Source organism: Bombina bombina, unplaced genomic scaffold (genome assembly GCF_027579735.1).
Source record: "Bombina bombina isolate aBomBom1 unplaced genomic scaffold, aBomBom1.pri scaffold_972, whole genome shotgun sequence".
In the NCBI taxonomy this organism is placed as follows: domain Eukaryota; kingdom Metazoa; phylum Chordata; class Amphibia; order Anura; family Bombinatoridae; genus Bombina; species Bombina bombina.
Window position 1 is genome coordinate 18,930 of NW_026511944.1, and position 24,295 is coordinate 43,224.

Consider the following 24,295-nt stretch of genomic DNA (forward strand, 5'->3'; position numbering starts at 1 on the left):
GAATGTGACAAACAAAGTAGGGACAATGATGCCACTGATAATAATGTTGCCAAAATGATTCCTTAAGTGAGGGGAGTAAGCATGGTACTGCATCATCTCCTTCTATGTCTACACCAGTCTTGCCCACTCAGGAGGTCCCTAGTGAATCTAGTACGCAATCCTTCCTTACTATGCAACAATTAACGGCGTGTAATGGATAATTCTATTAAAAAACATTTTAGCCAAAATGCCCACTTATCAGCGAAAGCGCGACTGCTCTGTTTTAGATACTGAAGAGCTGAGGACGCTGATGATAATGGTTCTGACATGCCCTTACACCAGTCTGAAGGGGCTAGGGAGGTTTTGTCTGGAGGGAGAAATTTCAGATTCAGGAAAATTTCTCAACAAGCTGAACCTGACGTTATTACATTTAAATTTAATTGGAACATCTCCGCGCTCTGCTTAAGGAGGTGTTATCTACTCTGGATGATTGTGACAATTTGGTCATTCCAGAGAAATTATGTAAGATGGACAGGTTCCTAGAGGTCCCGGTGCCCCCCGAAGCTTTCCTATACCCAAAGCGGGTGGCGGGACATTGTAAATAAAGAATGGGAAAGGCCCGGCATACCTTTCTGGTCCCTCCCCCTATATTTAAGAAATTATTTTCCTATGGTCGACCCCAGGAAGGACTTATGGCAGACAGTCCCCAAGGTCGAGGGGGCGGTTTCTACTCTAAACAAACGCACCACTATCCCTATAGAAGATAGTTGTGCTTTCAAAGATCCTATGGATAAAAATTAGAGGGTTTGCTTAAAAAGATGTTTGTTCAGCAAGGTTACCTTCTACAACCAATTTCATGCATTGTTCCTGTCACTACAGCAGCGTGTTTCTGGTTCGAGGAACTAGAAAAGTCGCTCAATCAAGCATCCTCTTATGAGGAGGTTATGGACAGAGTTCAAGCACTTAAGTGGCTAACTCTTTTACCTTAGACGCCACTTTGCAATTAGCTAGATTAGCGGGGAAAAAATTCAGGTTTTGCTATTGTGGCGCGCAGAGCGCTTTGGCTGAAGTCTTGGTCAGCGGATGTGTCCTCCAAGAACAGATTGCTTAACATCCCTTTCAAGGGGGAAAACGCTGTTTGGCCCTGACTTGAAAGAGATTATTTCAGACATCAACTGGGGAAAGGGCCACGCCCTTCCTCAGGATAGGTCTTTTAAGGCTAAAAATAAAACAAATTTTCGTCCCTTTCGCAGAAACGGACCAGCCTCAAATTCTACATCCTCTAAGCAAGAGGGTAATTCTTCTCAAAACAAGCCAGCCTGGAGACCGATGCAAGGCTGGAACAAAGGTAAGCAGGCCAAGAAGCCCGCTACCGCTACCAAGACAGCATGAGATGCTGGCCCCCGATCCGGGACCGGATCTGGTGGGGGGCAGACTCTCTCTCTTCGCTCAGGCTTGGGCAAGAGATGTTCAGGATCCTTGGGCGCTAGAAATAGTTTCTCAGGTTATCTCCTGGAATTCAAGGTACTACCCCCAAGGGAAGGTTCCACAGGTCTTAATTGTCTTCAGACCAAATAAAAAGACAGGCATTCTTACATTGTGTAGAAGACCCTGTTAAAAATGGGAGTGATTCATCCTGTTCCATTAGGAAGGCCAATTTTGGATCTCAAGATCCTAAACAAATTTCTCAAGGTCCCATCGTTCAAGATGAAACCATTCGGACAATTCTTCCTACCATCCAGGAAGGTCTATTCATGACCACGGTGGATTTAAAGGATGCGTATCTACATATTCCTATCCACAAGGAACATCATCGGTTCCTAAGATTCGCCTTTCTGGACAAGCATTACCAGTTTGTGGCACTTCCAATCGGACTAGCCACTGCTCCAAGAATTTTCACAAAGGTACTAGGGTCCCTTCTAGCGGTGCTAAAGGCCAAGGGGCATTGCAGTAGTACCCTACTTGGACGACATACTGATTCAAGCGTCGTCTCTACCCACAAGCAAAGGCTCATACGGACATTGTCCTAGCCTTTCTCAGATCTCACGGGTGGAAAGTGAACGTAGAAAAAAGTTCTCTATTCCCGTCAACAAGAGTTCCCTTCTTGGGAAACAATAATAGACTCCTTGGAAATGAAGATTTTTCTGACAGAAGCCAGAAAATCAAAACTTCTAAGCTCTTGTCAAGCACTTCATTCTGTTCTTCTTCCTTCCATAGCGCAGTGCATGGAAGTAATAGGTTTGATGGTTGCGGCAACGGACATAGTTCCTTTTGCGCGAATTCATCTAAGACCATTACAACTGTGCATGCTCAGACAGTGGAATGGGGATTATACAGATTTGTCCCCGACGATCCAAGTAGATCAGAGGACCAGAGATTCACTCCGTTGGTGGCTGACCCTGGACAACCTGTCCCAAGGGATGAGCTTCAGAAGACCAGAGTGGGTCATTGTAACGACCGACGCCAGCCTGGTGGGCTGGGGCGCGGTCTGGAAACACCTGAAGGATCAGGGTCTATGGTCTCGGGAAGAATCTCTTCTCCCGATAAACATTCTGGAACTGAGAGCGATATTCAATGCTCTCAAGGCTTGGCCTCAACTAGCAAAGGCCAAATTCATAAGGTTTCAATCAGACAACATGACGACTGTTGCATATATCAACCATCAGGGGGGAACAAGGAGTTCCCTGGCGATGGAAGAAGTGACCAAAATCATTCAATGGGCGGAGCTTCACTCCTGCCACTCTGTCTGCAATCCACATCCCAGGAGTGGAAAATTGGGAAGCGGATTTTCTGAGTCGTCCGACATTTCATCCGGGGGAGTGGGAACTCAATCCGGAAATCTTTGCCCAAATAACTCAATTATGGGGCACTCCAGACATGGATCTGATGGCGTCTCGTCAGAACTTCAAGGTTCCTTGCTACGGGTCCAGATCCAGGGATCCCAAGGCGACTCTAGTAGATGCACTAGTAGCGCCCTGGACCTTCAACCTAGCTTATGTGTTCCCACCGTTTCCTCTCATTCCCAGGCTGGTAGCCAGGATCAATCAAGAGAGGGCTTCGGTGATCTTGATAGCTCCTGCGTGGCCACGCAGAACTTGGTATGCAGACCTGGTGAATATGTCATCGGCTCCACCATGGAAGCTACCTTTGAGACGGGACCTTCTTGTTCAAGGTCCGTTCGAACATCCGAATCTGGCATCACTCCAACTGACTGCTTGGAGATTGAACGCTTGATTTTATCAAAGCGTGGGTTCTCAGATTCTGTCATTGATACTCTTATTCAGGCTAGAAAGCCTGTAACTAGGAAAATTTACCATAAAGTATGGAAGAAATATATCTGTTGGTGCGAATCGAAAGGATTCCCATGGAACAGGGTAAAAATTCCTAAGATTCTATCCTTTCTACAAGAGGGTTTGGAGAAAGGATTATCTGCAAGTTCTTTGAAGGGACAGATTTCTGCTTTATCTGTTTTACTTCACAAGAAGCTGGCGGCTGTGCCAGATGTTCAGCGCTTTTGTTCAGGCTCTGGTTAGAATCAAGCCTGTTTACAAACCTTTGACTCCTCCTTGGAGTCTCAATTTAGTTCTTTCAGTTCTTCAAGGGGTTCCGTTTGAACCCTTACATTCCGTAGATATTAAGTTATTATCTTGGAAAGTTTTGTTTTTGGTTGCAATTTCTTCTGCTAGAAGAGTTTCAGAATTATCTGCTCTGCAGTGTTCTCCTCCTTATCTGGTGTTCCATGCAGATAAGGTGGTTTTGCGTACTAAACCTGGTTTTCTTCCGAAAGTTGTTTCTAACAAAAATATTAACCAGGAGATAGGTTGTGCCTTCTTTGTGTCCGAATCCAGTTTCAAAGAAGGAACGTTTGTTGCACAATTTGGATGTAGTTCGTGCTCTAAAATTCTATTTAGAGGCTACAAAGGATTTCAGACAAACATCTTCCTTGTTTGTTGTTTATTCTGGTAAAAGGATGAGGTCAAAAAGCAACTTCTACCTCTCTCTCTTTTTGGCTTAAAAGCATCATCAGATTGGCTTATGAGACTGCCGGACGGCAGCCTCCTGAAAGAATCACAGCTCATTCCACTAGGGCTGTGGCTTCCACATGGGCCTTCAAGAACGAGGCTTCTGTTGATCAGATATGTAAGGCAGCGACTTGGTCTTCACTGCACACTTTTACCAAATTTTACAAATTTGATACTTTTGCTTCTTCTGAGGCTATTTTTGGGAGAAAGGTTTTGCAAACCGTGGTGCCTTCCATCTAGGTGACCTGATTTGCTCCCTCCCATCATCCGTGTCCTAAAGCTTTGGTATTGGTTCCCACAAGTAAGGATGACGCCGTGGACCGGACACACCTATGTTGGAGAAAACAGAATTTATGTTTACCTGATAAATTACTTTCTCCAACGGTGTGTCCGGTCCACGGCCCGCCCTGGTTTTTAATCAGGTCTGATGATTTAATTTCTCTAACTACAGTCACCACGGTATCATATTGATTTCTCCTATGCAAATATTCCTCCTTTACGTCGGTCGAATGACTGGGGAAGGCGGAGCCTAGGAGGGATCATGTGACCAGCTTTGCTGGGCTCTTTGCCATTTCCTGTTGGGGAAGAGAATATCCCACAAGTAAGGATGACGCCGTGGACCGGACACACCGTTGGAGAAAGTAATTTATCAGGTAAACATAAATTCTGTTTTTGCCTCTGCCTGGTGGGTTCAAGGAAGGTGCCCTGCTGATCCTCTGACAACCCTTGTAAATGAGGTTTACAAGGGATGCTTCACCCCCCTTGAACCCCCCAGACGGAGGCAAAAATGATAGTGCATCGTATATGTTTGATGCAGTGACTCGATGCACTCTGAGATGATTTATCATGTTACATCAGGCTTTATCCAAAGACGCTTGGGTAATGTCAGGTTTACCCGGGTAATGCTAGGATTACCCAATTTCTTACTTTACCCATAACATGTGTGTGTATGTATATATGTGTGTGTATATGTGTATATATATGTGTGTGTGTGTGTATATATATATATATATATATATATAATCACAATTATGTTGCTCTCCAATTAGTTGCACATCATAGAGGTTGGGCAGCCAGCCAATGGAAACCAGCCCTTTGCCAAGAAAGCTGTAGACGTCTTCTTCCCCCCTGAGGCCCAGACTGACTTCCCTGTAGCCATGCAGGTAATAGTAACTTTCATGTCTGCTCTAGTAAAATTGGTAGCACTTGTTCCATATGATGTCTACCATCTTCTTATCCAAGCTTTGTAGAATGGTTAGCTTTATAATCAAGTTTATTTTCCTTCCTATATTTTCCATGCTGGTTGTGTTTACACGCTTCAGACAATTTTAATTTTTTTGTAATAAGTAAAATACGCACTTTTCTTTTGCCTTACCCATTCATTGTCTTCTATACATGTTCTGCTTTCCCAGATTGGTTCTAAGCATGGAGTAATCTATTTGATTACAAAGTATGGCTACATTCACATGTATGACTTGGAATCAGGTGTCTGTATCTACATGAACCGCATCAGTGCTGATACCATCTTTGTCACAGCTCCCCATGAACCTACCTCTGGCATCATAGGAGTAAACAAGAAAGGACAGGTAGGAAACTAGGAATGATAGAAATTAAGATTTAAAGTTTGATAAATATCTCATATTTTAAAGGTATTGGTATCTATATTTGAATGAGCAAAGAGTGATGCTAAAAGCAAATTATATTCTCCATTTTTTCATAACTAGACATTTTTCCTCTCTACTTACTCGTATTTTAATGGTTTTGCCCTTTTTACTTTAGTTTCTCTATAAGGTACTGTGGAATTCACACTAGTTAAACTTTGTATAGTTTCAACTGACATTGGGTCTAATTTTGGTCTGTGAGGGACTGGGCATTCCTTGTGATATTAGCTATTTGGAGTACCTGTATCCACTAACTCTTGGACTGTTAAATACATGTGTGCCTTGCACAACCTCTCAAATTTCCCTGTGGTTATTTAGGTGCTCTCCGTGTGTGTGGAAGAGGATAACATTGTGAACTATGCCACCAATGTACTACAGAACCCAGATCTGGGACTACGCATGGCTGTTCGCAGCAATCTGGCTGGGGCTGAGGAACTATTTGCAAGGAAGTTTAACACACTTTTTACTCAAGGGAATTACTCTGAAGCAGCCAAAGTAGCCGCATGTGCACCAAAGGTAGCCCTTTATTGATATTTTCTGATACAACTAATTAGCAATAGAGGTTTTATTCTTTTGACATCTCTTTATCTCTCTTTCTAGGGAATCTTGCGCACAGCAGACACAATAAGGAAGTTTCAGACAGTGCCAGCACAACCTGGACAAGCATCCCCTTTGCTTCAGTACTTTGGCATTTTACTAGATCAGGGACAGTTGAACAAACTAGAGTCTCCTAGAGCTTTGCAGGCCGGTCCTGCAACAGGGACGCAAACAGCTGTTAGAAAAGTGGCTTAAAGAAGATAAGGTAGAACAATGCTAAATTATTCTGATGGATTTGTATACCTTTTCCTCTTTGTTTTTTTGTATGTCTGTATAGTGCTACCATATTTCTGTGTTTTTTTTCTGTGCAGTTGGAGTGCTCTGAGGAGCTGGGAGACCTTGTCAAAGCTGTAGATCCAACTCTTGCTCTGAGTGTTTATCTTCGGGCCAACGTGCCAAGCAAAGTGATCCAGTGCTTTGCTGAGACAGGACAGTTTCAGAAGATTGTCCTCTATGCCAAAAAGGTGAGAACCATTGCAGATGAAGCTGAGACATGTCTGAAAGCCTTTCTCCCGGTTTCTAATATTTCATAGTACTAATGGGTTTAATTTTGTAAAACAAATATATGTAATTTAGTTTCTCTGTTATTTAAATGTGTTATAGAAAATATTCAACCTATATTCTCTAGATTCAATGACACTGTCATTTACTCTTGCTAGGTGGGGTACACGCCAGACTGGATCTTCCTTCTCCGCAGTGTTATGCGGATCAGCCCAGAACAGGGTTTACAGTTTTCTCAGATGCTGGTGCAGGATGAAGAACCCTTGGCCAATATCAATCAGGTTAGTGCTGATCATAAGGTTTGCTTTACGTTGTTGGCTGCACACTTGCATGTATTTCTTTTGGTTTCTCATAACTTATGAAAATAAGTTCACTTATAATGTGGTGCTGCCTGTCAAAAATATGCTTTCTTTTTAATGACATGATGAGTCCACAGATCATCTTAATTACTAATGGGATATTCACCTCCTGGTCAGCAGGAGGCGGCAAAGAACACCAAAGCAAAGCTGTTAAATAGCTTCTCCCTTCCCTCCCACCCAGACATTCTCTTTGCCTACGTTAGTGATAGGAAGTGGCAAAGTGAGGTGTTAGAAAAGATTCTTCAATCAAGAGTTTATTATTTTTAAAGTAGTACAAGATTGTGCCTCTTTGTCCTAGGGTGTAGCTGTAGTCCACTTCAGTCTCTTCAGTAGAGCACTGGGAACTTGTGGGACATAATTCTCACTGCGCCTCCCATAGATTGTATGCTGCCCTTTTTGTGAAAGTCTGAGGGAGAAATACTCCGTACTTTTTGTTTCCACAGGCCAATGTGAGGGAGAGGACCTCGCAAGCCGAGTGAGCTGCCTTACTGCCGGGTAGACTTCTAAGGTAAGTGCTAACTTGTATTTTCTGGGGTACGTACACAGAAAAATTTGGCACTTTAATATATACAAAAAATGGACACAAGATGACATTATCCTTAGGAAGGGTTAAGTTATAGGGCAGTTTCTACAGGCACTGGGGACGTGGAGAGGTGGCTCTTATGTTTATGTTTGGTTCAACAGGATGGCAACTCCCAACGGCTTTATTTTAATTCAGCAGCCGATCGGGAGGTTTATTTTTGCTGCACAGCTAGCCTGATTATGTATAATTGACAATCTCCTTCTCCCAACGGCTTATTTGGTATTCTAGCCGACCGGGAGGTTTAACTTTGTTGCGCAGCTAGGCCTGTTATCTTTGCTGACACTTTCATACTCCAAACAGCTCTTTTGACAATTGTCTAGCCGACCGGGAGGTTTATCTATTGAATATGCATTCTGACAATGTGCGCCATGCGGTTAATTCTCCCGATGGCTCTATTTCTGAAGCAGAGTGTTGCCGCCGGGAGGTTTACTTTGTTACGCCCACGATGGGCGGAGATAGGCTACGCGACATTGCACGCTTTTTTTACACATAGCCCTAAGCCCGATGTAACGGACAGTGACGGTGGGTCTCCTCTGCTGCGTTTTGTCACGCAGTAGAGAGGCTTCACATTCCGTGTTAAAAGGTATTCTTAAGGAGTCTGGATGCCTACTATTTGTTCTTTCCTACCCGTTGGCAGACACACGCCTCGGCAAAGCTGAGCTGAGGTCTGGGGTTTTTCCCTTATGGGTTAAAGAATAATTTTTCCCTAAAGTATTTTATTTTGCCATTTAAAGTCACAGTAACATCAAAATTTTAGTTTGCATGTTTGTGATCAATTGTCCAAAAGATCCCTTTATATGTTAATAAAGTTACTTTTAATATTTAAAGACACAGTATCTCTAGGATATTCAAATTTTATGTGATCAAGAATGTGAATAAGGATGTTACATATACTTAATGCTTTGCCAAACAAAACTTTCTGTTCTGGGTTTTACAGTTAAGAGATAAACCTCTTTTTCAGAGCCAACATTGTCTCAGATGCTGTTTAAGATGCATTCTGACAATGTTCAATATATTCTGCAGCCTTCTCCTCAAGTGTCCCAAAAAACTTAGCGTCCATTCAACCAGTGCCCTGCGCTTCCTCCACGACTGCTCCTGGAGTTACCTTGCAAGACATCGCTTCCTTCTCGTACTAGGCAGTCCAGGATGCGTTGTGGGCTTTTCCCATGCTGCAGGGAGAGCGCAAGAGGAAAACTAAACATTCAGTGAGCAGGATTTCTGTCACAGTTGTTGGTATCTCAGAGGTCTTCTCCCAGAAGCCTGAGGATACTTCGGTAACATCTGGGAATAAATTCTCAGATTCTGACGGTATAATTCCTCCTGCTGATACTGATGTAGTATCTTTCAGGTTTATGCTAGTCCACCTCTGTCTAGTACTCAGGAGGTTTTAGCTACTCTGGAACAACATCATGGTCGTTGTTATTCTTATGTTGTACCAGATCGAGCTTCTGAGATCATTACTAAAGAATGAGAGAGAACGGGTATCCCTTTTTTTTTTCCATTTCCTATATTGAGGGAGAGGTTTCCCTTAACGGACTCCTCAAGGATGCTCGGCAGACGGTACACAAGGTGGTATAATTTCCACGCTAACCAGGAGACCTTCTATTCCAATAGGGGATAATTGTTCCATTACGGAGTCCATGGATATTGTGGGCTTGCTCAAGTTGGCAACCTAGGTTTGATATGGCTACCTTATGCGGCAACATACTGGTTCATACGTTGTCTGGTTCTATTCGGACAGACACTCCCCTCGAGGAAATCCAGAATAAGAATTCCTTTCTATTAGTTACTTCCTGTCAAGTGTACGGTAAGCTAAGATTTCAGGCTTACCGTATCGGCTCAAAAATATTAATGGTTAAGATCTTGGTTTGAGGATGCTTCATCTAAGACTAGCCTTTGGCGATTCCCTTTTTGGGCCTGGGTTGACGGAGATAGTCTAATGTTACGGGAGCTGAGGGTCATTCCTCCCTCTAGTTAAGATTTATTTTTTGTTCCTTTTGAGAATTCAAGGGAACCTATCTACTCTTCCTACGAGCAGAAGGGTAGTTCCAGTTCTCATGATTATCTGTAGACCAGATAAAGAGAGGCGTTCTTGCACTGTGTAAGAGACCTCTTTCACATGGGAGTGATTCTTCCTGTTCCGATACAGGAACAGGTCTGAGTTTTGATTTCAAGAGTCTAAACAAATTCCTCAGAGTATCGCCCTTCACAATGGAAACTGTTCGTTCCATTCTCCCTTGATCAAAGTGGTTTTAAAGGACGTGTACCTACATGTTCCCATTCACTGGGATCAGCACAAGTTCCAATGGTATGTTTTTCTAGACAAACACTTCCAATTTGTGACTCTCCCCTTCGGTCTTGCCACAGCTTCCAGAATTTTCAGGGTTTCTGGGATCTCTGTTGGCGGTGCTTCGTTTACGGAGCATTGCAGTGGCGTGCTATCTTGACAACATCCTACTGCAGGGGCCATACTTAAAACAAGCAAGATCTCACATGGAAATGTTGTTATCCTTCCCGAGATCTCTCGGATGGAAGGTAAATTTGGAAAAAGAGTCCCTTAATCCCAAATCCAAGGATTTCCTTCTTGGGAACCATAACAGATTCCCTATCAATGTAGACTTTTCTGACAGAAGTCTGGAAATAAAGTATTTCAATACTTGTCTAGCCTTTCTGTCCACTTCTCGGCCATCAGTGGCTCAGTACATGGAGGTAATCGGGTTGATGGTTCCGTCTCAGACCTCTGCAGTTAAGCATACTCAGGCAAAGGAACGGAAATTATACGGATTTGTCTCCTCGAATGGAGCAGGAGACAAGGTTTTCTCTTTAATGGTGGTGGTCTCTGGATCATCTCTCCCAGGGAACCTACTTTCGCAGACCATCTTGAGTGATTGTGACAGACGCCAGCCTTCTAAAGGCTCAGGGGGTTTGGACTCAGTCAGTCTGATCTTCCTATGAACTTTCTGGAGCTGAGAGCGATCTACAATGCTCTTCTGGCCTGGCTACAGTTAACCTCGGTCCAGTTTATCAGGTTCCAGTCGGACAACATAACGTCAGTGACTTACATCAATCATCCGGGAGGAACGAGGAGTTCCTTAGCGATAACAGAGATAAACAAAATAATTCAGTGGGTGGAGGTCCATTATTGCTGCCTGTTCGCGATCCATATCCCAGGGTTGGACAACTGGGAGGGGATTTCGGAACAGGCAGACCTCTCCAGCCTGATTCTTAAGTAGGATCAGCCGGAATTAGATCTCATGGCATCTCTATAGAATACCAAGATACGGGTCGAGGTCCGGGGACCCCCAGGCGGAACTGATAGATACTCTGGTGGTTCCTTGGAGCTTCAGTCTAGCATACTTTTTCCCTCAGTTTGCGCTTTTTCCTCAGGTCATTGCTCGAATCAAGCAGGAGAGGACATCGGTGATCCTCATCACTCCTGCTTGGCCTCGCATTATTTGTTATGCACTTCTAATCAAGGGCCCTTCCTTCACCCAAATCTAGTTTCTCTAAAACTAACTGTTTGGAGATTGATCGCGTAATTTTGGCCAAGCGGGGTTTTTCTGACTCGGTCATAGAGACCATGATTCAGGCTTGTAAGCCTGTAACTAGAAAGATTTACCATAGATATTGAGTAAATGGTCTCCATTGGTGTGAATCCAAGGCCTACTCATGGAGTAGAGTTAGGAGTCCAAAAGGTTTTGTCTTTTCTCCAAGACGGTTTGGAGAAAGGCTTATCGACTAGTTCCCTAAAGGGTCAAATCTCAAACTTATCTATTTTGCTACTTAAACGTCTGGCGGATGTTCCACATGTACAATCATTTTGTCAGGCCTTGGTCAGGATCAGGCCTGTGTTTAAACCAGTTACTCCTCCATGGAGTCTGAATTTAGTTCTTAAGGTTTTTGGAAGGGCTCAGTTGAGCCTATGCATTCCTTAAGATATTAAGTTATCTTGGAAAGTTTTATTTCTTGTGGCTATTTCATCTGTTCGTAGAGTGTCAGAGCTCTCAGCATTGCAGTCTGAGTCTCCTTACCTTGTTTTCCATTCAGATAAGGTAGTTTTACGTACTAAATTAGGATTTCTTCCTAAGTTTGTTTTTGATCGGTACATTAATCAGGAGATTGCTGTTCCTTTCTTGTGTCCTAATCCTTCTCAGAAGTAACGTCTTCTGCACAATTTGGACGTGGTCCATGCTTTAAAGTTTTACCTGCAGGCGACTAAGTACTTTAGTCAGTCTTTCTTCTTCTTTGTTTGTGGTTTTCTCAGGAAAACGTAAGGGACAGAAAGCTACAGCTACTTCTCTTTCTTTTTGGTTGCAAAGTATCATACGTTTTGCTTATGAGACTGCTGGACAGCAGCCTCCAGAGAGAGTTGTGGCTCATTCCACAAGGACTGTTGCTTCCTCATGGGCATTCAAGAATGAAGCTTCTGTGGAACAGATTTGCAAGGCTGCAACTTGGTACTCTCTCCACAAGTTTTAAAAGTTCTACAAATTTGACACTTTTGCTTCGGCCGAGGTCGCTTTTGGGAGAAAGGTTCTTCAAGCAGTGGTGCCTTCCGTTTAGGTTCCCTGTCTTGTCCTTCCCGTATCATCTGTGTACTCTAGCTTAGGTATTCAATTCCATTAGTAATTAAGATGATCCATGGACTCATCGTGTCTTAAAAAAGAAAAGAAAATTTATGCTTACCTGATAAATTTATTTCTTTTTTGACACAATGAGTCCACGGCCCGTCCTGTTCATGTAAGACAGGTTGTGGGTTATTATTAACTTCAGACACCTCTGCACCTTGGTTTTTCCTTTCTATCCTTAACTTCGGTTGAATGACTGGAGTGGGAGGGAAGGGAGGAGCTATTTAACAGCTTTGCTGTGGTGCTCTTTACGCCTCCTGCTGACCAGGAGGTGAATATCCCATTAGTAATTAAGATGATCCGTGGACTCATCGTGTCAAAAAGAAATACATTTATCAGGTAAGCATAAATTTTCTTTTTGTTTTATTAAATATGCCTATTTCAGCATTTTATTTTAAAAGAAGGCCATGGATGACAGAGCCAAAAAGGCCTATCAGCCAAGCCTTAAGATTGTATTGGAGCACACTCTGACTTCTTGTTGCCTATGGGGGTTGACTGAATCGATACTGCTGCTTTGCATAACATTCCAGTCTTTCCTGTGGCAAAGTGTGATTTTAGGAACTAATTTAAAGAGCATGAGTGCAGTATGGGTTTCAAGTAGTTGCACTAAGGCAGTTATACTGGGACAGTTGTAAAAAAGACCATTTACAAAAATGGTAAAAAAACAGCATGGAGAGAGTTGCTGAGGCTGCAGAAATGAAGTAGAAGGAAAAAGACAATTATGTATTTGGGCACAGGACCTATGGTTTCAGTTATAAGGATTAAATACTGTGAGGTTGAATTTAGCTATACTGCTGTGAAAAACAGGAATACACTTGCAAACATATTCCAAGGAGCTGCTTGCACCAATAGGTCAAGCACATGGGTAAGAGTACAAGTTAAAAAAACAAAAGCAGAAAAAATATTAGTATTCTAAAAAGATGTGCAAGAACAAAATATTTTACTGGAGTTCTCACCTGTAAGGGTAAGGTTTGAAACACTGGCAGGATGAAAACTTTTACTAAACTGGACTTGAATGCATATTTTGCAGTTAAGTTCTCCCTAATTCCCATTCATCTTTTACCTATGAGTGTTCCTAAAGGATTGTTCCAGTATAGACAAATAGAGTTTTGTAATTGCCTCTGAACCAGTGATATGACAACATTCTATGGATTAACTATTTACCCATTGTCTTTTTAAATGATATGTTAACTGGGGAAAATTATGCTGAACATAAAAAAATGTTGAAAAGGTACCGCAATAACGTATAAATCATGGGCTGTAAATAAAGATGAAAAAAATGGTAATTCTTGAAAGATCACTTTTAATTTTGTAGACGTGTGATTTTGATGGTCAAGGATTGCATATGGTTAAAAACAAAGTATCATCAACCCCAGAAATACTATGCAGCTGAAATCTTTCTTCAGTCTTTTAAAAGTCTTACCTAATCTGACACTGGTTACAACAAGGATTGCATATGGTTAAAAACAAAGTATCATCAACCCCAGAAATACTATGCAGCTGGAATCTTTCTTCAGTCTTTTAAAAGTCTTACCTAATCTGACACTGGTTACAACAAGGATTGCATATGGTTAAAAACAAAGTATCATCAACCCCAGAAATACTATGCAGCTGAAATCTTTCTTCAGTCTTTTAAAAGTCTTACCTAATCTGACACTGGTTACAGCCTCTATACAATTTGCTGTCAACTAAACGTCCATGAATTTGTTCAAGAGAATGCAATATATCATATATTGAATAAATAAAAAAAAAAATTGCTGCACATTTGTGAAAAAAATGTCAAAATAGGGATGTGATACATAGTCATATGGCGTAGGGGCAGTATTATAACTCACTATCAACTAGATTACGATTTGTGCGTTACGGCTCTTAACGCTGAAAATATGGTCATTTCAGCGTTAAAACAGCACCGCAGCCATTACAAGTCTTGTCGGTATAGGTGTACCGCAAGCCTTTTAGCCTGCAATGCAACGTCGGTACCGCACTCGTAAAACTGACATTTTTTTTAATGGGATTTCCATAGCGCTGATATTACAAGTTTTTCTGGGAGGTTAAAAAGCGAGGGTTGCACTCTAAAATGACAAGATCTGTACCGCCATCTTAAGCTGTAACATAAAACTCATAACTAATGTGTTAAAAAGTACACTAACACCAATAAACTACCTCTTAACCCCAAAACCGAGGCCCTCCCGCATCGCTAACACTATAATACATTTATTAACCCCTATTCTGCCGCTCCCCGACATTGTCACCACTATAATAAAGTTATTAACCCCTAAACCACCGCCCTCCCACATCGCAAACACTATTTAAATATTAACCCCAATCTGCCGTCCGCCCCCATTGCCCCCACTATACTAAAGTTATTAAGTCCTACACTGCCGCCACTATAATAAACCTATTAACCAAATATAATAAATTAAACTATTAACCCCTAAACCGAAAGCCCCCCACATCGCAATAAACTAATTTAAACTATTAACCCCTAATCTTAACTCCCCCCTAACGTTATATTAAAATTACAATTTCCCTAGCTTAAATTAAATTTAAACATACCTGTCAAATTAAAAAAAAGTATAAACTAACAATTAAACTAATATAATTATTAAACTAAAATTAAACTAAAAACTTCACATTAAAAAAAATCGTAATACTACTCTAAAAATAACAAAGTATCTAATTACAAAAAAAAAGACTAAATTACAAAAAATAACAAACTGAATTCTCAAAAATAAAAAAGAATTACACCTAATCTAATAGCCCTATCAAAATAAAAAAGCCCACCCAAAAACCCTAGCCTACAATAAACTACCAATGGCTTTTAAAAAGTTCCTTTTGTTGGGCATTGCCCTAAGTTAAACAGCTCTTTTAAACAGCTGTTCAGCCAATAGGATTTAAGCAGTTCTCATTCTATTTGCTGATTCATCATCCAATAGAATTAGAGTTGCTTAAATCCTATGGGCTGATTTGAACAGCCAATAGGATTTTAGCAGCTCTAATTCCTATTGGCTGATTCAAATCTTTCAGCCAATAGGAATGCAAGGGACACCATCTTGAATCGCGTACCTTGCTTTGAAGATTCAGTGTACGGCGGATATATATATATATATTTATTTATATATATATATATATATGTGTATATGTATATGTGTGTAATTTTTTTTTAAAAATATTTTATTTTTTGCTGGGTAATATCACCCCCCAAACAGCTCTCTAACCCTCCCCTCTCTGTTAGGCGACATCTTAGGTACTGGCGCCTGCCTGTACCCCCAGTTTCCAGTAAAATTGGGCTAAATTTTTTTTATTTTTAATAAACCCGTTTTTTTCCGTAGTCTAGCTGCTTTATCAATAACTTACCTTGCTCCCCCTCCCAGATCCCTTTCCCAAATCTCTTAACACTCTCTCTCCCTCCTTCCCACTCACTTAACACTTTCACTTTCTGTAGTGTAGCGGTCCCACCCGCCTCCCTCCTGTCCCTCCCACGCCACCAACAATCGGCACCATCGCTGGCCGATGCAGAGATGGCCCTCTCTGCATAGGTTGCTTACCAGAGGGTATTGCAGGATGCCTGAATATCGAGGCATCACTGTCAATACCCTGAAAGCGTCTGGAAGCTATCACAATCCCTTCCAGTGCTTGAAACCCGAGGCCATGCCAGGCACGTCCTTGGTAGTTAACAACCGTTTTTTGTAGGATGTGCCTGGCACGTCCTTGGTCATTAAGGGGTTAAAAAACAACAAAAAACAAACGAAAACCCCCCATTGTTTAAAGGGCAACTTTTGAGTGTTTTTTTTTTACTTTTCCTTCCTAATGCATCAGCTGACTGTCCCTTTAAATGCACTTGTTTTCTCCAACATTGGTGTGTCCGGTCCACGGCGTCATCCTTACTTGTGGGAATATTCTCTTCCCCAACAGGAAATGGCAAAGAGCACAGCAAAAGCTGCCCATATAGACCCCCCTCTGGCTCCGCCCCCCAGTCATTCTCTTTGCCGCTCTGAACAAGTAGCATCTCCACGGAGATGGTGAAGAGTATGTGGTGTTAGTTGTAGTTTTTTATCCTTCTATCAAGAGTTTGTTATTTTAAAATAGTGCCGGTTTGTACTATTTACTCTAAAACAGAAAGTGATGAAGAGTTCTGTTTAAAGAGGAGGATGATTTTAGCAGCAGTAACTAAAATCAGTTGCTGTTCCCACGCAGGACTTTTGAGCCTAGAGAACTTCAGTTGGGGGGGAACAGTTTGCAGACTTCTCTGCTCAAGGTATGACTAGTCCATTTTCTAACAAGACTTAGTAATGCTAGAAGACTGTCATTTTCCCTCTTTGGGATCGGTAAGCCATTTTCTTAGACTCATAACAGAATGAAGGCTTATTAATGGGCTATATACTGGTTGACACTATTGTGGGCTAAATCGATTGCTTTATTCGATATTTATATGTGGTTTGAAGTGTTTTTAAAACTTGAGAATACTTTGGTAACGTTTTTAAGCGCCAGGCAGTCGTTTAGACACCTTTCCCAGTCAGGAAGGGCCTTTCACTCTAGTAGGCAGAGCCTCATTTTCGCGCCTTAATTGCGCAGTTTCTTTTGGATGCAGTGCATGCAGCTTCATGTGAGAGGGTCTGGTGGCTATTAAAAACGTTCCTGGAAGGCTTATTTCGGTGGCGAATAACCCCCAAGGACAGGTGAAGCCGCAGCAAACGCAGTACTGTCACATTTAATAAGGTTGCCCAAGATGATTCCTCAAGTGAAGGTAGTGGGGATAGTTCAGCATCCTCTCCTTCTGTGTCAACACCAGTTATGCCCGCGCAGGCGACACCTAGTACATCTAGCGCGCCAATGCTTGTTACTATGCAACAGTTAACGGCAGTTATGGATAATTCTATAGCTAATATTTTATCCAAAATGCCAGCATATCAAAGAAAGCGTGATTGCTCAGTTTTAAATACAGTGGATGAGCAAGAGTGCGCTGACGAGAATTTATCTGTCATACCCTCACACCAGTCAGAATTGGCAGTGAGGGAGGGTCTGTCGGAGGGAGAAATTTCTGATTCAGGAAAAATTTCTCAACAGGCAGAACCTGATGTTGTGACGTTTAAATTTAAGTTAGAACATCTCCGCGCCCTGCTTAAGGAGGTACTAACTACTCTGGACGATTGTGACTCTTTGGTCATTCCAGAAAAATTGTGCAAAATGGACAAATTCCTAGAGGTCCCTGTGCACCCTGATGCCTTTCCGATACCCAAAAGGGTGGCGGACATAGTGACCAAGGAGTGGGAGAAACCAGGCATACCTTTTGTCCCACCTCCTATATTTAAGAAAATGTTCCCCATTGTAGACCCAAGGAGGGATGCATGGCAAACAGTCCCTAAGGTTGAGGGGGCAGTTTCTACGTTGGCCAAACGCACGACTATTCCCATCGAGGACAGTTGTGCTTTCAAAGATCCTATGGATAAAAAATTGGAGGGTTTGCTTAAAAAGATATTTGTTCAGCAAGGTTTCCTCCTCCAACCAATTTCGTGCATTATTCCTGTCACAACGGCGGCGTGTTTTTGGTTCGAAGAACTAGAAAATTCGCTCAATAAGGAGACTCCATATGAGGAGGTCATGGACAGAATTCATGCACTTAAGTTAGCTAATTCCTTTATTTTAGATGCCGCTTTGCAATTGGCGAAGTTAGCGGCGAAAAATTCAGGTTTTGCAATTGTGGCGCGCAGAGCGCTCTGGCTAAAGTCTTGGTCGGCGGATGTGTCTTCCAAGACAAAATTGCTTAATATTCCTTTCAAAGGTAAGACCCTTTTTGGGCCAGAATTGAAGGAAATTATTTCAGACATCACTGGGGGAAAGGGCCATGCCCTCCCACAGGATAGGCCCTTTAAGGCTAAGAATAAATCTAATTTTCGTTCCTTTCGCAACTTCAGGAACGGACCGTCTCCTAACTCTGCGGCCTCTAGACAAGAGGGTAACGCTTCCCAGGCCAAGCCAGCATGGAAACCAATGCAAGGCTGGAACAAGGGTAAACAGGCCAAGAAGCCTGCTGCTGCTACCAAGACAGCATGAAGGGGTAGCCCCCGATCCGGGACCGGATCTAGTAGGGGGCAGACTTTCTCTCTTTGCTCAGGCTTTGGCAAGAGATGTTAAGGATCCCTGGGCACTAGAAATAGACTCTCAGGGTTATCTTCTAGAATTCAAGGAACTCCCTCCAAGGGGAAGGTTCCACATGTCTCGCTTATCTTCAGACCAGATAAAGAGACAGGCATTCTTACATTGCGTAGAAGATCTGTTAAAGATGGGAGTGATACACCCAGTTCCAACAGTGGAACAAGGTCAGGGGTTTTACTCAAACCTGTTTGTAGTTCCCAAAAAAGAGGGAACTTTCAGACCAATTCTGGATTTAAAAATTCTAAACAAATTCCTCAGAGTTCAATCGTTCAAAATGGAAACCATTCGAACGATTTTACCAACAATCCAGGAGGGTCAATATATGACTACCGTGGATTTAAAGGATGCGTACCTACATATTCCTATCCACAAAGATCATCATCAGTTCCTAAGGTTCGCCTTTCTGGACAAACATTACCAGTTCGTGGCTCTTCCATTCGGTCTAGCCACTGCTCCCAAAATTTTCACAAAGGTGCTAGGGTCCCTTCTAGCGGTTCTAAGGCCGAGGGGCATTGCAGTGGCACCTTACCTAGACGACATCCTAATCCAAGCGTCGTCCCTTTCCAGATCAAGGGCTCATACAGACATTGTATTAGCTTTTCTCAGGTCTCACGGGTGGAAGGTGAACGGGGAAAAGAGTTCCCTGTCCCCGTCTACAAGAGTTCCCTTTCTGGGAACAATAATAGATTCTGTAGAAATGAAGATTTTTCTGACAGAGGTCAGAAAATTAAAGCTTCTAAAGGCTTGTCAAGTTCTTCATTCTATTCCTCAACCTTCCATAGCTCAGTGCATGGAAGTAATAGGTCTAATGGTTGCAGCAATGGACGTGGTTCCTTTTGCTCGACTTCATCTAAGACCATTGCAACTGTGCATGCTCAGACAGTGGAATGGGGATTATGCAGACCTGTCTCCCCAGATTCAAGTAGACCAGGTAACCAGAGACTCACTCCGTTGGTGGTTGACTCAGGATCACCTGTCTCAGGGAATGAGTTTCCGCAGACCAGAGTGGGTCATTGTCACGACCGACGCCAGTCTATTAGGCTGGGGCACGGTCTGGGACTCCCTGAAAGCTCAGGGTCTATGGTCTCGGGAAGAGTCTCTTCTCCCGATAAACATCCTGGAACTGAGAGCGATATTCAATGCGCTCCGGGCTTGGCCTCAACTAGCGAAGGCCGGATTCATAAGATTTCAGTCGGACAACATAACGACTGTAGCTTACATCAACCATCAGGGAGGAACAAAGAGTTCCTTGGCGATGAAAGAGGTAACCAAGATCATCAAATGGGCGGAGGATCACTCCTGCCATCTATCTGCAATTCACATCCCAGGTGTAGACAACTGGGAGGCGGATTATCTGAGTCGTCAGACTTTCCATCCGGGGGAGTGGGAACTCCACCCGGAGGTCTTTGCCCAGTTAACTCAATTATGGGGCATTCCAGACATGGATCTGATGGCGTCTCGACAGAACTTCAAGGTTCCTTGCTACGGGTCCAGATCCAGGGATCCCAAGGCGACTCTAGTGGATGCATTAGTGGCGCCTTGGTCGTTCAACCTAGCTTATGCGTTTCCACCGTTTCCTCTCCTTCCCAGGCTCGTAGCCAGGATCAAACAGGAGAAGGCCTCAGTGATTCTGATAGCTCCTGCGTGGCCATGCATGACTTGGTATGCAGACCTGGTGAATATGTCATCGGCTCCACCATGGAAGCTACCTTTGAGACAGGATCTTCTAGTACAAGGTCCATTCGAACATCCAAACCTAGTTTCTCTGCAGCTGACTGCTTGGAAATTGAACGCTTGATTTCTCTTGTTAAGTGTATCCAGTCCACGGATCATCCATTACTTATGGAATATATTCTCCTTCCCAACAGGAAGCTACAAGAGTCCACCCACAGCAAAGCTGCTATATAGCTCCTCCCCTAACTGCGATATTCAGTCATTCTCTTGCAAGCCTCAACATAGATAGGAGGTTGTGAGAGTCTGTGGTGCTTTCTACTTAGTTTATTCTTCAATCAAAAGTTTGTTATTTTTAAATGGCACCGGAGTGTGCTGTTTATCTCAGGCAGTATTTGGAAGAAGAATCTGCCTGCGTTTTTCTATGATCTTAGCAGACGTAACTAAGATCCATTTGCTGTTCTCACACATTCTGAGGAGTGAGGTACTTCAGAGGGGGAATGGCGTGCAGGTTTTCCTGCAGATAAGGTATGAGCAGTAAAATATTTTTCTAGGAATGGAATTGACTAAGAAAATACTGCTGATACCGAAGTAATGTAAGTAAAGCCTTAAATGCAGCGATAACGACTGGTATCAGGCTTATTATTAGAGATACATACTCTTGTAAAAATGTGTTTTAAAACGTTTGCTGGCATGTTTAATCGTTTTTAACATATGTTTGGTGATAAAACTTATTGGGGCCTAAGTTTTTTCCACATGGCTGGCTTAAATTTTGCATAGAAACAATTTCCACTGTTATAGTATAAAAGTTACAGTTGGTGCAGTTAAAATTACAAACAGTGACATTCAGCTTCCCTCAGCAGTCCCCTGCATGCTATAGGACATCTCTGAAGGGCTCAAAAGGGCTTCAAAAGTAGGAGCTGTTATGACTGTTTAAAACATATTTTTCGTTTTGTTAATCTGTTTTTTGTATTAAGGGGTTAATCATCCATTTGCAAGTGGGTGCAATGCTCTGCTAACTTGTTACATACACTGTAAAACTTTTGTTAGTTTAACTGCCTTTTTTTCACTGTTATTTCAAATTTTGGCAAAATTTGTTTCTCTTAAAGGCACAGTAACGTTTTATATATTTGCTTGTTAACTTGATTTAAAGTGTTTTCCAAGCTTACTAGTCTCATTATTAGTCTGTTCTAACATGTCTGACATAGAGGAAGCTCTGTGTTCATTATGTTTTAAAGCCATGGTGGAACCCCATCTTAGAATGTGTACCAGATGTACTGATTTCATGTTAAACAATAAAGATCATTTTTTGTCTTTAAAAACATTATCACCAGAGGATTCTGTCGTGGGGGTAGTTATGCCGACTAACTCTCCCCACGTGTCAGACCTTTTGACTCCCGCTTTAGGGACTCACGCTCAAATGGCGCCAAGTACATCAAGGGCACCCATAGCGTTTCTTTACCAGGGGATTCTGTCGAGTGGAAAGTTATGCCGACTAACTCTCCCCACGTGTCAGACCCTTCGACTCCCGCTTCAGGGACTCACGCTCAAATGGCGCCAAGTACATCAAGGGCGCCCATAGCGTTTATTTTACAAGACATGGCAAAGGTGGTGAATAATATTCTGGCAGCAGTATTAGTCAGACTACCTGAAATTAAAGGAAAGCAGTTAGCTCTGGGGGTAGATACAGAGCATACAGACACTTTAAGAACCATGTATGATACTACCTCACAATATGCTTAGTCTGTGGGTGATTTTTTTTTTTTTTTTTTTGACTCAGGGAAGATGATTTAACCTGATTCTGATATTTCTACATTTAAAATTTATGCTTGAGAACCTCCACTTGTTGCTCAGGGAGGCTTTGGCTGCTCTGAATGAATGTGTACAATTGCAGGGCCAGAGAAATTGTGTAGACTGGATAAATAATATGCAGTGCCGGTGTGTACTGATGTTTTTCCAATACCTAAAGAGGTTTACTAAAAAAAAAAAAAAAAAAAAAAAAAAAAAATTTTTTTAATAAGGAATGAGATAGACCAGGTGTGCCGTTCTCTTCCCCTCCTATTTTTTAGAAGAATGTTTTCTAATAGTTACCACCACACGGGACTTCTGGCAGACAGTTCCTAAGGTGGAGAGAAGAGTTTCTACTCTAGCTAAGCGTACCACTACCTCTGACGAGGACAGTTGTGCTTTTTAGATCCAATGGATAAAAAATGTTTATTCAACAGGGTTTTATCCTGCAGCCCCTTGCATACATTGCTTCTGTCACTGCTGCTGCGGCGTTCTGGGTTGAGTCTCTTGATGAGGCTTTACAGTTAAGCGACTCCATTGGATGAATATATTTGACAAGCTTATGCTAGCCAATTCCTTTGTTTTCTGATGCCTTGTTCATTTGACTAGACTAACGGCTAAGAATTCTGTTTTTTACTATACTGGCGCGCAGAGCGCTATGGCTTATATCATGGTCAGCTGTCGTGACTTTAATAAATAAGCTACTTAACTTCCCTTCAAGGGGCAGACCCTATTCGGGCCTGGTTTGAAGGAGATTATTGCTTATATCACTGGAGGAAAAGGTCATGCCCTTCCTCAGGATAGGTCTAAATCAAGGGCAAAAAAAAAAAAAAAAAAAAAAAAGTCTAATTTTCGTACCTTTTAAAAACTTCAGGGCAGGTGTGGCATCCTCTTCCTCTAAGGCAAAACAAGAGGGAATTTTTGCTCAGTCCAAGGCGGTCTGGAGACAATCGGACCTGGAACAAAGATAAGCAGGCCAAGGAGCCTGCTGCTGCCTCTAAGGCAGCATGAAGGAACGGACCCCTATCCGGTAACGGATCCTATAGGGGGCAGACTTTCATTCTTTGCCCAGGCGTGGGCAAGAGATGCCCAGGATCCCTAGGCATTGGAATTTATATCCCAGAGATATCTTCTGGATTTCAAAGATTCCCCCCCAAAAAAAGGGGAGATTTCGCCTTTCACAATTATCTGCAAACCAGATAAAGAAGGAGGCATTCTTACATTGTGTACGAGATCCATCCAGTTCCAAGAGAGGAACAGGGACAGAGTTTTTACTCAAATCTGTTTGTGGTTCCCAAGGAGAGGGAACCTTCAGACCTATTTTGGATCTAAAGATCTTAAACAAATTCCTCAGAATTCCGTCATTTAAGATGGAAACTATTCGTACCTTCTTAACTATGATCCAGGAGAGTCAATAGAGGACTACAATGGATTTGAAGGATGCTTATCCTCACATTGTGATGCATAAAGATCACCATCGTTTTTCAGGTTTGCCTTTCTAGACAGGCATTACCAGTTTGTAGCTCTTTCCTTTGGGATATCTACAGCCCCAAGAATCTTTATGGAGGTTCTGGGGTCGCTTTGGCGGTCCTTAGACCGCGGGGCATAGAAGTGGCCCCTTATTTAGACGACATCCTGATACAGGCGTCAAACATCCAAATTGCCCAGTCTCATACGGACGTAGTACTGGCATTTCTGAGATCACATGGGTGGAAAGTGAACAAGGAAAGAGTTCTCTATCCCCAATCTCAAGGGTTTCCCTCCTAGGGACTCTGATAGATTCTGTAGAAATGAAAATTTACCTGACGGAGTCCAGGTTGTCAAAGTTCCTAAATTTCTGCCGTGTTTTTTTCATCCCATCCGCGCCCTTCGGTGGCTCAGTACATGAATGAAATCGGCTTAATGGTAGCGGCAAGGGACATAGTACCGTTTGCACGTCTACATTTCAGACCGCTGCAACTATGCATGCTCAGTCAGAGGAACGGGGATTTCACAGATTTGTCCCCCTGTTAAACCTGGACCAAGAGACCAGAGATTCTCTTCTCTGGTGACTATGTCAGGTCCATCTGTCCAAGGGTATGACCTTCCGCAGGTCAGATGGGACAATTGTTACAATAGATGCCAGCCTTTTAGGTTGGGATGCAGTCTGGAACTCCCTGAAGGCTCAGGGATAGTGGACTTAGGAGGAGACCCTCCTTCTAATAAATATTCTGGAACTGGGAGTGATATTCCATGCTCTTCAGACTTGGCCTCAGTTAGCAACTCTGAGGTACATCATACTCAGTCGGACAATATACACGACTGTGGCTTACATCAGCCATCAAGGGGGAACAGAAGTTCCCTAGCGATG

The 24,295-nt window shown here is 42.6% G+C and overlaps 1 protein-coding gene across 1 annotated transcript in view; it reads left to right on the plus strand.

Annotated features, from left to right (window-relative positions):
• Positions 1–24,295, plus strand: part of LOC128644022 (clathrin heavy chain 2-like) — a gene marked incomplete at its 5' end in the record, with an annotated part of 61,030 nt that overhangs the window by 11,124 nt on the left and 25,611 nt on the right. Inside the window, 7 exon segments of the mRNA XM_053696785.1 lie at positions 5,051–5,164; positions 5,414–5,587; positions 5,981–6,178; positions 6,263–6,391; positions 6,393–6,464; positions 6,571–6,723; positions 6,919–7,041. Coding sequence (XP_053552760.1) covers positions 5,051–5,164; positions 5,414–5,587; positions 5,981–6,178; positions 6,263–6,391; positions 6,393–6,464; positions 6,571–6,723; positions 6,919–7,041 — 963 coding nt within the window.